The sequence below is a fragment of the Caenorhabditis elegans genome, chromosome IV (genome assembly GCF_000002985.6).
Source record: "Caenorhabditis elegans chromosome IV".
Lineage (NCBI taxonomy): Eukaryota > Metazoa > Nematoda > Chromadorea > Rhabditida > Rhabditidae > Caenorhabditis > Caenorhabditis elegans.
The window spans coordinates 5,364,417-5,377,614 of record NC_003282.8 but is presented as its reverse complement, the minus strand read 5'-3'; the positions used below and the strand labels follow the sequence as shown (position 1 = coordinate 5,377,614).

The window sequence follows — 13,198 nt, the reverse complement described above, 5'->3', positions numbered from 1 at the left end:
ATAGAAAAAATGGCATCAGTACTTATTTTTATTTTGAAACAGTAGTTTTTATGAAAAAAAACAACTTTCATTTTAAATGGTTTTGAATGAATTTATTATGTCATGACATAGGAAATCGTTCAAAAAACCAGCAGAGAACTCCCAGTTATCACTAATCACTGCTCCATTTTCTTATCGTATTGACAAATTGATCACATTTTTTTTTCCTTAATTTTCCAAGTGAATCGTTGCATGATTCATGATTTTTTTCGGTTACAAGAGCTCCTATACTAGATTAAGTTTTAAAATTCTTAAAACCTGCAAAACATATTCAAGTTCACATGAAAATCATTCAAAATCATGTCATCGGACGATCGTGGCGTGAGAGCTCATTGAATGACTGATTATTTGTGTTCTTATCAGTTCCTTTTTATCAAAATTTTTCAAAAATGGGAGGAGATTTTTCTTTCGCGATTCCATCTAAAAAACTATAAAACCGTTCAATTTCAAAATTCCAGACTAGAACCTTCAAGATGATGGATCAAATTCTTGGAACAAACTTCACTTATGAAGGTGCCAAAGAAGTTGCTCGAGGCCTTGAAGGTTTCTCAGCAAAGCTTGCCGTCGGATATATTGCCACTATTTTTGGACTGAAATATTATATGAAAGACCGAAAAGCCTTCGATCTCAGTACTCCATTAAACATTTGGAATGGTATTCTTTCGACATTCAGCTTATTGGGATTCTTATTCACTTTTCCTACTTTGTTATCAGTTATCAGAAAGGATGGATTTAGTCGTAAGTTTTAAAAGCATTTTCAATGAAACATGGTTTTTTTTCTAAATTAACTTTGTAAATACTGCTTTTGGTAAGACAACAATTAGTCCACCACGTAGGCAGGTGAGCCTGCAGGCGCCTTACACCTATTTTGTCATAACTACTGCTTTTGAAGCTTGTTAGGTGTACCTTGTAGGCACACATGTAGGCATGTAGGCGCCTACATTTTTTCAGCTGCTTTAATCCTTCTTTTGAATTTCCTTTCACAACATTAATTGTCTAAAAAATTTTTTTTAATTTTAATAAATCTCTGAAACAGTAATTTTTAAAAATAATACATTTTTTCAGACACCTATTCCCATGTCTCTGAGCTTTACACTGACAGTACCTCTGGATATTGGATCTTCCTTTGGGTTATCTCAAAGATTCCGGAACTTTTGGATACAGTATTCATTGTTCTTCGCAAGAGACCACTTATTTTCATGCACTGGTTAGTTTTTGTTTTTAAAATTTTGTAGAGTATGTTTCACTGGTTTGTTAAATTTTGATGATTTTAAGAGTTAATGATTGATAGGGATTTCCTCGTTCATTAGAGAAGTTAGGTCCAGTGGACTTCTAGTGGAGCTGAAAGTGTGAGCCGTTGGATATACAGGGCTTTGAGTTTCAGTTCAAATTCTACCAATTTTCAGAACATTAAACTGTTCATAATACTTCTATAAGATTTTTGCTGTTATGAACAACAACAGACAATTTTTTTCGAATAACCTTTGAATAAAATTTTCGATTTTTCAAGAGAATGGAAAAGACTTGCATGATTAGTAAGCATTTATTTGTAGGTAATTTTCAATAATTTGTGAAACAGTAAAACTTTTAAAGCATTTATTGCTGAAACTTTTGGTGCGCACGGGCTTCTGAAAATTAAAGATTGACTGTAAAATGTTGACCACGGAGATCGTGTACTCCTTGAGGAGAACTGACCGGGCTGAAATGCTCGAATTTGATATTTTAATGAAATTTTAACTACAATACGATAAATACAAAATAATCAACATCATTTGTTATATAAAAATAACAAATCTATAAAATTTTGCACCTGTAGTTACTACCAAGACCAAGATCGTGGCGAGACCCTCTTGAAAAAAAGCGTGTGCCTTTAAACTGAAATGTCAAATTTTCGTGAATTACAATATTTATGAGAGAGCGCAGAAACCCGTGGATACTGTAGTTAATTTTGTCGATTTGAATGTTTAAGTTGTTTTTATTAACAATTAAACCTATTGAAAAAATTAACACAAAATATTGAGAATGCGTATTGAGCAACATATCTGACGAGCAAAATATCTCGCAACGAAAACTACAGTAGTTCGTTCCATGACTACTGTACATGTTGATGTACGCTCTAGATTTTCGAAAAGCTCATTAGGCATCACTAGTAAAAGAGCCTCGTAAATGAACACGTATGGTATTTAGTCATTTAAAGAATTACTGGTACTACTGTAGTTTTCGCTACGAGATATTTTGCGCGTCAGATATGTTGATCAGTACGCATTTTTAGACTTTTGTGTTCCCGCAATACACAAACTCGGAATTTCTTCTCAGAGTTCAAATGAATGAGCTAAGAACTTGAAGTTCCTATTAATTTTCGCTGAAATTCAAAAAGGTATTGTCCCATCTATAATTCCAATTAATTCCAGGTACCATCACGCATTGACCGGTTACTATGCTCTTGTCTGCTACCATGAGGATGCTGTCCATATGGTTTGGGTTGTATGGATGAATTATATTATTCATGCATTCATGTATGGATACTATCTTCTGAAATCTCTGAAAGTTCCAATTCCACCATCAGTTGCTCAAGCAATCACCACATCTCAAATGGTTCAATTCGCAGTTGCCATTTTCGCACAAGTTCATGTTTCCTATAAACACTATGTTGAGGGAGTTGAAGGATTAGCCTACTCGTTCAGAGGAACAGCTATCGGATTTTTCATGCTTACTACCTACTTCTATCTATGGATTCAGTAAGTTTGAGCATTAAAAAACTGAAAGAAATTATAAAGTGAATTTCAGATTCTACAAAGAGCACTATCTTAAGAATGGAGGCAAAAAGTACAATTTGGCAAAGGATCAGGCAAAAACTCAAACAAAGAAGGCTAACTAACTAAGACGGGACTTTAATTTAAATGCACATTTATTTAAATATGCTGATAACATATGAATGATAATAATAAAAGAAAACAACACAATAAAATGGAAGCCGTAATAGTGAAATACCAAGAAAGAGTCGAAATAAACTGAAGATCATAAGTATGAGAGAATAGTGGAAGAACACGGGATGGAAGAGGAAACAAATATACACCGGAGTTATAACAGTGATACAAAAATTAGTTTTTAAAGGGAGTGGGGAATAAATAATTAACAATAAATCAATAATGAAAGAAAAATCCCATCATTTGTAGATGTTCATTAGGAAGCTTTTCACTGTTGGCCCTTCATCACCATCCTCTTGAAATCTTTGACTTTCAGTTCGAATCGCGTCGCCGATTTCTTCAGGTGTCAGTGTTGTTCCAGGAGTTTTTCGAATGTGTGATGTGTACGTCCGTAAAGGAGGACTGAAAATATTTGGTTTGAAAAAGGTAAGGATGCCAATTTTTTGAAAATTATTTCGAACCAGTCTGCATATTTTTTCATTAAAAAATTCAAAAACTCACTTTGACTGATTTGAATCGCCTGTAGTTGTTTCTGTAGTCGTTGAACCAGCCGATATTGTATCCACCAATGCTGGAGTTGCTGATGTTGATTGTGCAGATGCTTGAGCAGGAGCCGGAGCCGGAGGAGGAGGAGTTGGCATCAAAGTTGTCATCGGAGCCTGTGACGATAGTAACGGGCTCGAAGACATCTTTTCAGCCGTCTCCTCCATCGTTGCCATCGCCGCTGCCACCAACGCCCTGCTATTTGCGATCCATGGCACATACTGCCGAGATTTTAAATTCCCTACTTCTCTTCTCTTTATTGCATTTGGAACAGGAGCAGGAGCCGGGGAAGCAACACTATTTTGACTGAAGCTTCTCGGCCGAAAGTCTGATTGTGTTGAGTTGTTGGGGACTCGCTGAACATATGGTATTGTTGAATTTGAATGAGCCAAAACACCAGAAGATTTCGGAAGAGGATCCCAACGACGTGGTTTGAATGCTGAAATGGACGGATTTAATGAGCACCACGACACAACACTCAGAAATTGAGAAATTATGGAAATTTTTTTTAAAGGTGAGAGAGAGAGAGAGATAGAGATAGAGAAGCAAACAAATTTGGATAACCTACAAGTTTTTCCTTGAGCTCAATTTTCTTTTAAATCCATAATACTCACCCATTTGAATATTAAACGGCATAACGCGTCGACACGTTTCCGTATTTAAGAGCATTTGCTTCTGATGAGCTATTGCTCGGCTAGCAGGTGATGGTATTGTTGCAGCAGGTACAAAAGTAGATGATGTGGCAACTGGAGGAACAAAACCATACGGGACGAGGGGACTTCGTGTAGGATGACTCTCACTATAGAAGGCTGCACGCATTAAAGATTGTGCTCCTGTCGGAGGTGTTTCAATTCCATTTTGAGTTGGTTTCGGACGCATTCCAGCTGGATAATCTGAAAAATAATTTCAAGCAGGTTCGCATATTTGTTTAACAAAAACTAACATGGAGCTTTTTGCTGTAATGAAAATGTATATGCATTTCTGACAACTACAGATGCTGCATTTTTCGATGGACTTGCAGTTGCAGTATTTCCATTTAAAATCATTGGAGACGGAACTACAGAAGGTGTCAACTTCTTGACAGGATACACAGTTTTGTTCGCAATTGGTGGTATTTGAGGTTTAATGGAATACAGTACTCGTGCTGTTGTCTTTGCAATCGTCTTCACTTTTGGAGTATTTACACTTCCGTTTGGCAAAGGTACAGGATGAACTGGAACAATTGGAACAATTGGAACAACAGGAGCCACTGGAGCAGCAGGAACAGGCGGTGCAGGATCGGATGAAGCTTCGGCGTCTGATGATGGAGTCGTTTGATCAGTTTTCTGACCGGATTTCCGTCTTCGTGGAGGCTTCGGCGTTGGTAGTGGAGGTGGTGGTTGTTGTGGTTGAGGTGGATGATCTCGAGCAGCAGGAATATCTGAAAGTTCGGCTGGGAAATTATTTTAGAAAATACCTTTGGAAAATATTATTAAATTTTTTTCTGAGGAAAATTTAAAAAAATTGGGACCGAGTAACGGATTTTCGTCAAAACTTACAATGTTCGATAATATCTCGCGCATATTGTTCAGGTGCATATTCTTTTCCTCGATCCTGTGGAACCCAAACATTCTGTCTTCCTTCTGAATCTTCCATTTTCTCCGAATCCTTCTCATCTACATGTTCTTCTTCCATCGAATTACCAACATGATCATCCCAACTGTCAGCTATAATTGACATTTTCTTGGTTGGTGGTGGAGCTGGGACAGATTCCGACTTCAATTCTTGCTCAATTTCCGGTAAATGACGTTTTGTAGCCGAAGTTGGCGTCTTTTTGAGTTGTGAAGCAGTCTGTTGTGGGGATGGTGGTGTATTTACAACTGGTGGCACTTGATTAATCATTGTTTTCTCCAAATTCTCTTTTTGAACAAGCAGGGCGCGTTGTTTTGGAGTTGATGAAGAAATAAATCGAGTTGGAGCAAATAGAGGTGGCTCAAGAACTTTTCGAGGTGTTCGTACTTTTGCAGCAACTCCGAGTAGAGCTTCATCCTTCGGTTTCCTCTTTCTCCTTCTTCCGTCCTCTTCGATAAGAAGCTTGTAAGCCTGAAAATTTATATTTTAATTCATTGTCATGTATATAATTTCTCGTCGAAAAAAAACCTACCGAACTGTGCATATGCTTGTCCACAACTCGATTATTCTCCATTTGAATTGCTGATAAATACTGATTCCGTCCTTTCGTAGTGCTCATATCATATCTATTCGATTCCAACAAATGCGATGGATACCTCGAAAATAAGTTCTCTCCAGCATTCAACAATTCTTGTGGATGTCTTCTAATCATTGACATTAGTCTTAATCCATACAAGCTGTACTTATCAAAAGCCCATTTCAATGTTGACGGCCAAAGTTCCCATTTTACGAATAATGGAAACATAATATGATTGTAGATATCCACCAAATATCGCCGTGGGACCCATTTTCCATTTGATTCTCTCCATCCACGATCCTCTTCCCTCCATACTTGGAAAAATCCATGAATATGTCGTCCCATCATATGAAATTCTGAACATTCGTCTGTAGTTAGGCCATCTTCAACGAATCCCGGCTTGATTGTACGTCCAGATGGAGGTCGGATAACTGCGAAAGCAGTTGTGCATTCATGAAGAGCAGTTTGATAATTCTCGTAGAGATACCATGCACTATCCAGACATTCTTTGGAGAAATATCCTGAAATCAAAATTTTCAGGTCTTTTGGGAGATTTTTCAAATATTTGGCATAAATTCAGATATTTTTTGAAATAAATCGCAACGCATCTTAATTTCAATTGTTTCTCACGAAATTTCTTCGGATTTAAGTAATATAGCCATTCTAAATATTATTTTTCAAGATTTTGATAGGTAAGCTTGATAAAATCAACAAAAATTGAAAATTTATTATAAAAAATGAGATGAACAATATGCAAAAAAACTATGCGGCGGGTTGCGGAAGCGCGCGCCGCGGAGTTGCCTTTCCGCGGCACGCGTTTTCGCAATGTTGCCGCACGGTTTTATTTTACCTGTTTTTTCATCAATTTTCAGCTCGTTTTTATTGAAAAATTAATTTAAATTGACTTTTCTCTTAAAAAAAAAACGGAAAAAGTGGTACTCACCATCATCTTCAATTTTGGGGAAATCAAAGTTAATCAATTGCATCACAGAATCTAATCTAAAACTGATATGTGTGGATGGTAAATCTTCATTGTCTCCGTAATATTCCACATCGCTCAATCGTCGATCTTTGGAGCGAATCTAAAATTTATCATTATTATTTTAAAAATAAATTCAATGTTAAACAAACCGCAACATTATTCTTAGACATCATTTTGATAGTTCTCTCAAATGGCCCATTGAATTTTGCATCATTACACCCAACATGATTCCACAGGTGCATTGATCGTAAATGTTCATCTTCCAACGGATTAAATTGTCGCATCGAAAAATCATTTCTACAAGGAGGCGGAGGAATTGGTACTTTTTCTCTGTCTTTCAATCTGCCAATTTGTATTGGAACAGAAGGTAGCTCATCATCTTGGAATAGTGGTGGGTATATTGGATCTTTTTGTTCAGATGATTCTTGTTTCAGATTCTTAAGCCTCTGCTTCTGAAAATTATGAATTTATTGTATTCTGAAGGAATATTTTGCATTTTCTTTACCTCCAAAATGTTCATTGACAGCGTATCCACTAGTGTTGATTTATCGATGGACGCCCTCCAGTTATCATTTGAATAAATGATGCAACTTGCAATTAATCGAAATAATTCGTTAGCATCTTCCATATTTGACTTCAAAACTGGCTGTTTTCTCTGAAACATTTCAATATTCGTCTGATTTTTTTTAAAACTCAAAACTCACATAAAATGCAAAGAATCGAAGTGCTTGACAAAGATCATCGAAGGTGAAACCGGATAGATTTGTGAGATCATTGAGATAGTTCTGAACAAAAATTTATGGTTCTTTTGTGGAATTTCTTAAAACTTACTTTGTACGGATTCAGCAATACTGTAAAATTAAGTCCTCGTAGTGCACGTACTTCCTGCAAGCTTCGACATGATTGATTTTCGTTCCTTCAGTTTTTTTTTCTGATCAACTTACCGTTTGAAACGTGTTTTTCAATGATTTGCTGCGTTGTTTCGAGGAGCAAACTTCCCAGAGTGTTGGTGGTGCGTTTGGCGGAAAAAATCGCTTGAATTTTTGCAAGTTTTCTTGAAAACGACGCTGTGGAGCTGTGGATGTCGATGGCACATGGGGATCGACGCGTGAAAACACGCGGTACGACATTTTTGAGCTGAAAATAGTGATATGAGGATTGAAATGACTTGAAGAAAAGATAAAAGCAAAGAAAACTAGAAATTAAGATTATTAATACAAAAAATTTGGCCTAAAAACGATGGGAAATTCGAAAAAATACAAAAAATGATGGGGTCAGGAAGTGCGCTCCATTGGACTAATAGCAGAAAAAATCGATTTTCAGGCGTTTTCAGATAGAAATCCATGCTAATTTGTTTTTTTTCGTGCCCAGAAATCTTTTGTTATGTGTGAAAGGGTGCTTTTAAATTGTTCTAATACCCATCAAAAACATAATATAAAGAGTTATTCGTATAGTGAAAGTGCAAGCGGCGTTTCAGGATTTTTATAGGAATAAGTTTAGCTAATTACAAAAAAAAATTGTTTTTACAATTAAAAAATTGCGACAAATTGAGGAGAAAAAGCTCGAGCTTAAATTTAAAAAAAAACTTTAAACTATTTTAAAGTTGAACCAAATTTTAAAAAAATGGGCAGGCGTTGAAAAATGGAAGTTTTCAAAATACTATGCGTTTCTCTTCATTGAAAACAAATTTCGTTTGAAAATCAAAAAGTTTTCATGCAAAACTAAAATGTCACAGGTTTCTGGTTGCCATAGCCATCAGCTAGAAATTCAAAGAGCGCGTGTTGGTGGACGAGGAAAAAGCGATGGTGAAGGAGAAGGCGGGTAGAATAAACCGACGAAGTGGGGGACACGGCCGAAATGACGGCGAAAGAGTGTGTGAGAAGCGGAGAGTGCAGAGATATAGAGACGAGCGAGACTCCTTCAAACACACTCCGCTTCCCCCAACATCAATTCGAAATGTGTACGTTTTAATCGATACTTTTCCCTATTCTTTCCAATAACTTTGTTTAATAAGTACATTAGATCATAGGACGTCATTTAAGACGTATTACACTTGCTGTAAACAGTAATGAATGAGAGGTTCGCTTTATTAATTTCTACTTGATCTTTTTTGGCAATTTGAAGGGCAGTAAAAATATATTGGCAAATTAAAATCTGTGGTTAGAAAACACGTAAACGTTTTAAGTATCACAATTTTTACAAACAGTTGAAAATTAAAAGGATGTTGAATTAATGATAAAATATCGTTGTTCGTGAGATTTCAGCGATTTCAGAAGCTTTTCGACGACTTGGAATGCGATTGTTGCGGTGACAAATGGTCCGAATATGCAGTAAAGTGAAAAGAGATCAGTGACCCAAACAAAAAGACAATGTTTGGTGCCACGTACGAAAAGAGTTCGAAGATGTGGATGGAGAGATGATAATGATGAAGATCGACGCATTTCTGAACGAGCAATCCATCGTTCGTCACGTGTTATTAGGGGAATTCTGAAATAATAGAGCGCATATAATTAATGGAACATTTAGAGGCTAACTCACTTTGAGGCTGACATACAGACTTGCTTTGAAGAATGATTTAAATACAAAAACGACCAAAGCGATTCGGAATTCGATCCGATTTGTGATATTTGATAAAGATTCGGCGTCTTCATCGCCTGTGCAAAGTTAACAAAGAACTTTTGATTATTTTCCAACTTCGTCACAATTTGTTGTCGAACTTCCTTGAGCCCATCGAAATGATCTCGTTTCACCGAAAGAAGCACAATGCACACAGGAATATCTTGCTCTTTATTGCACCATGGATACGATATGTAGGCGTAGAAAAATCCTGTGTCATTGAACCGTGGCAGACAGATTGGAACCCAATTCTGGGAGTCTGTTTGTAGAGTATTATCAGAGACAAGGTTGATGACAATGTTCAAATCACGAGGATGAATCATATATTTCTGAAACATAAATCAAAAATTAAATTAATCTCTATTTTTTATCATCCCACCTTAAATCTAACCATCGCTGCGATTTGCCTTCTCGCAATCATTATTCCGAAAAGAGCACCATCTAATTTCGCTGCTCCAAGACATGAAGCCATCGTTGTTGATAGAAATTCCCGATCTGATGGATTCATTGGAATTGCCGAAATCGAAGAATCGACAAGATTGATCGGGGAGGCTCTCCACGAAGAAATCGATGAATCAATTAAACGATCGGTTCCACGAAGAAGTTTTCGAAGATCGTAATTGTCACCCTTTTTCTTGTATACATTTTCCAATTGACTTTTGGAAAGAATCGAACAAATCTGCTCAAAAAGGACTTCCAGTTGTTGATCCAGTTGCTCCGGGTATTTTGAGACTGAAATCGTTGAAAGTTCTATCAAAAAAGAGAGAAATCAACGCGAAAACGCGCTAAACAGCGAATTGAAATAGTTCCGCCTCCGAACAATTGGTCTCGTTAGGTTCGGCGGCAAAACTGTAAACCCAAACGTTATGCTCTTCGAAAAATTTACGTTCCAACAGTAACAGAAAGCATAAAAGACGAAAAAATCTTGGCAATTTGCCAAATCGGCGAAACGAACTGAAAACATTTGAATTCTTGATTTAGCCGGTAAATTCCTAACGAGACCCATGCTTCGGGGGCGGAGCGCGTTTCCATTGCATAAAATTCTTACCAACGCAGAAAATAAGCGGTGATTTGTGTAAAAATTGAATGTGATTATCCTGTGACGTCATCGTCATCAAACTATCACCCCAAGATTGGCATCGGCTCACAAATGCACAAATTAGAGCCACCAAACTGACGATTTCACCCTCATTTCGATCGTTGCTGTAATTTTTAAAGAAGGCTTTGTGTGTTTGAATGGATAATATTTGCAAATTCTCACTTTACAAAAATCGGTTTTCCAAATTCGCTCAGAATAAACACCTGAAATGGAAGTTGCTCAAGATGTTCAAATATCACATCAGCATTTTTCAAATTCTCTTCAACATCTTCAATCTCTACTTGTGACACTTTATAACTCGCTTCACTTCCAGTATCGGCAGCTTCTGATCCACCAGGTACTTCTACTTCCATTCTGAAAATTGGCGAGATTTTTCTGAAAATTTCATGTTTTTTCAAGAATTAAGTATTGCTGTGGATTCAAAAAATGAGAACCAGACAGAGAGAAAATAAAAAAATAATATGGGAAACTGAAAATTAAAAAATTATTATGCACAAAGAATATACAAAATGCTTAATTGGAAAATTAGATCAATTGAAATTTCAGCAAAAAATACAGAAAAAAAAATGCAATGGTTTCAGTAACAATATCTACATATGCACACACGGATTCAATAGAAATTTTAAAAAAAGATATAAATCTACAAGCCAGTTCTCTCCATAATAGTTTGCAAGTCTCTCTGAAGAATTATATTTTTAGAAAGTGTCTCTTCAAGCATTCTTTGCAGCTTTTTGTTCATTTCACGGACATCTGAATCTCGGGAATCTTGGCCAAGTGTATTGAGCAGTTTTCGGAATGACGCTGGAATAATTTTCAGTATTTAAAAAAATGAAAATTTTAGAAGCTAAACCTTCAAGTTTCGGTTGAACAGAAGAAGAAGAAGAAGAACCCAGATTATTCTGTTGTTGAAATCCGGTGCCAAGAGGTTTTTCGCGGATCAAATTCTCAATTAATTCTCCTTTTTCCGTCACTTCCCGTCGCAAGCGACTATTTTCTGATTCGAGTTGGAGAATCTGAAAGATGATTATTCCAATATTTCAAAGAATTCTGCAAAGAAGATCCTACGGAATCTGCATTTTCCGAATGAATCTTTTGTAACGTGGCTAGACGAGTGATAAGTTCAACGTTCTCCGATTCGATTGCCGACATTGATGAAACACTTTCGTTTCCGTCGAAAGTCTGAAAAATTTGATGAATATATGTTAGTCCTTGATTAAATGTGCTTACATGACTACTTTGCCTATCATTTTCTGGTGGAACCACATGCCATCCAGCTCTTTCTTCGCTTTTTCTCTCATAAGAATCAGCTCGTTTTCTCTCTTCTTTTAATGATTTTTGTAGCTCTTTCACAAGAGACATTGCTTTTTTCACTGCGAGCTTCTTGTCTTCTTCCGCTGATTTCAGCTTCTCCTCTAAACTCGTCATTTTCAAAAGGAAACATTCTTTATCCGACTCAAAACTCTTTTTAAGATCATCAACTTCCAATTGATAACGAGTTTCGAGAAGAAGTACTCGGTCTTCTAAAAGTTTTTCGTGGTTCTTTGCAGCTTCATTAGTGTTCTGTTGGATTTGAGACGAAAGACGATGATTTTCCGATTTTAAAACTTCGATCTTTTTTTTCAAACCTGATATTTCTTGTTGAGATATTTCAGTCAGCTTTAGTTTTTCTGATTGTAGAGCAGCAAGGTTTTTAGAAACGTCATGATTTAGTTGATTTTCAGAGACGAGTTTAAAATTCTCAGCTTTTAAACTGTCAATTTCAGATTTCTGACTCAACATTGTCTTTCTATATTCCAGATTATCATCAGAAAGCTTTTTATTTTCATCCATCACTGCATTGTTACTCTCCTTCATTTTTTCAGCAATCCCTTCATTTTCTCTGCGTAATTCTTCAATTTCTTTCCTAATTCGCAAATTTTCCTCGACAACCTTCTCCTTAATTTTAAGAATAGCTTCGGATTCTGAAGTTATTGAGAGTAAACGATCTTCAAGCTCGACGTTCAATGTCTGACAGTTTTCAAGTTCTTCACTGAGACTTGTAACTTTGTTGCTTATAGCAGGAATTGTTTCTGTAACCTTTTATACAATTAATTGTATTGAACAAAGTTGGAATAAAATTACCTTGACATAGCAAAACTTTTTCGTCTGTTAAATTTTTAATAGCTTCTTTTAATTGTTCCACTGTTTGCCTTTCTTCTGCTTCTTTTTCCAGAGGATGATCAGAATAAGACGACATTTGATTCTTTAATGTCTCATTTTGTGTGGATATCTGTAATTTGGACATTGAAAAGCTTGAATTTTAAATGTAAAGTTTACTGTCTTGAGCTCTTCAAAAAGGGTAGATTGTTGAAGGCGAAACTCTTGCTCTTGGGTCTCTAGTTTCCGCCGAAGCGACTCAATTTCTGCTTCATCTTTTTTCGAAGAAGATGCTCTGTTGATTAACTGAAAGATTTAAATTAATTATAATAAAAATAAACTTTTCCTCACCTTGCTAGCAAATTGCAATGCTTCATTTTTCGGAGAGTTTTGGTGTTGGGAAGCTGCTGCGTTCTTCTTTTTAATCTCCTCTCGTAACTCGTAATTTTCATTTTTCAGCTGCAAAAGTTGCTCTTGAACAAGAAGGAATTCCTCCTTCGACAAGCCACCCGACTCTGTCGCCATTCTGCAAAAAGTTTGCAACGTAAAATACATAAATTGGGTGTTTAGGAGCAAACGTTTAAAAAACGAACTATAAATCTACACAAGGCGGTTGGAAAAATCAAAGAAAACTTGATATTTCATGTTTTTGTCCAATTACTCTTATT

The 13,198-nt window shown here is 36.2% G+C and overlaps 4 protein-coding genes and 7 non-coding genes across 15 annotated transcripts; 4 read left to right on the top strand and 7 right to left on the bottom strand.

The window, feature by feature from the left end:
- The first annotated feature begins 497 nt into the window (after positions 1-497).
- elo-5 (Long chain fatty acid elongase 5) lies at positions 498-2,999 on the top strand. Its single transcript, NM_001380227.3, has 4 exons — positions 498-777; positions 1,105-1,246; positions 2,451-2,777; positions 2,827-2,999. Exons 1-4 carry the CDS (start codon positions 513-515, stop codon positions 2,915-2,917), a joined length of 825 nt encoding a protein of 274 aa, NP_001368393.1. The 5' UTR covers positions 498-512; the 3' UTR covers positions 2,918-2,999.
- Positions 1,007-1,027, bottom strand: 21ur-7502. Its single transcript, NR_053930.1, has one exon.
- Positions 1,011-1,031, bottom strand: 21ur-11505. Its single transcript, NR_053929.1, has one exon.
- On the top strand, positions 1,324-1,344 carry 21ur-5959. Its single transcript, NR_053928.1, has one exon.
- On the top strand, positions 1,325-1,345 carry 21ur-6614. Its single transcript, NR_053927.1, has one exon.
- Positions 1,328-1,348, top strand: 21ur-12455. The gene has a single exon (NR_053926.1).
- On the bottom strand, positions 1,551-1,571 carry 21ur-8571. Its single transcript, NR_053925.1, has one exon.
- F41H10.3 lies at positions 2,838-7,814 on the bottom strand (the record flags this gene model as incomplete). Of its 5 annotated transcripts, NM_001372817.2 has the most annotated exons (13): positions 2,930-3,368; positions 3,468-3,704; positions 3,755-3,948; positions 4,124-4,402; positions 4,453-4,929; positions 5,048-5,591; positions 5,653-6,218; positions 6,641-6,779; positions 6,829-7,131; positions 7,185-7,334; positions 7,384-7,464; positions 7,511-7,564; positions 7,624-7,809. In NM_001372817.2, 12 exons carry the CDS (start codon positions 7,807-7,809, stop codon positions 3,660-3,662), a joined length of 3,018 nt encoding a protein of 1,005 aa, NP_001360037.1. The 5 variants fall into 5 exon arrangements, with proteins under 5 accessions (NP_741398.1, NP_001368391.1, NP_001360037.1 ...); NM_171339.8 differs by having other exon boundaries at positions 2,838-3,368; positions 3,468-3,948; positions 7,624-7,814; NM_001306827.3 differs by having other exon boundaries at positions 3,468-3,948; positions 4,453-4,941.
- A 935-nt stretch (positions 7,815-8,749) lies between these two features.
- Positions 8,750-10,748, bottom strand: sand-1 (Vacuolar fusion protein MON1 homolog). Its single transcript, NM_068390.9, has 5 exons — positions 10,557-10,748; positions 10,344-10,498; positions 9,675-10,027; positions 9,218-9,624; positions 8,750-9,166 (listed from the first exon to the last, which is right to left on the bottom strand). The coding sequence occupies exons 1-5, from the start codon at positions 10,745-10,747 to the stop codon at positions 8,893-8,895; spliced, it is 1,380 nt and encodes a 459-aa protein (NP_500791.2). The 5' UTR covers position 10,748; the 3' UTR covers positions 8,750-8,892.
- A 115-nt stretch (positions 10,749-10,863) lies between these two features.
- On the bottom strand, positions 10,864-13,056 carry F41H10.4 (GRIP domain-containing protein). The gene is made up of 7 exons (NM_068389.6): positions 12,882-13,056; positions 12,711-12,836; positions 12,516-12,663; positions 11,622-12,463; positions 11,460-11,573; positions 11,245-11,407; positions 10,864-11,195 (listed from the first exon to the last, which is right to left on the bottom strand). Exons 1-7 carry the CDS (start codon positions 13,053-13,055, stop codon positions 11,035-11,037), a joined length of 1,728 nt encoding a protein of 575 aa, NP_500790.1. The 5' UTR covers position 13,056; the 3' UTR covers positions 10,864-11,034.
- Positions 13,057-13,175: 119 nt separating this feature from the next.
- Positions 13,176-13,196, bottom strand: 21ur-11261. Its single transcript, NR_053924.1, has one exon.
- Between the last annotated feature and the right edge of the window lie 2 nt (positions 13,197-13,198).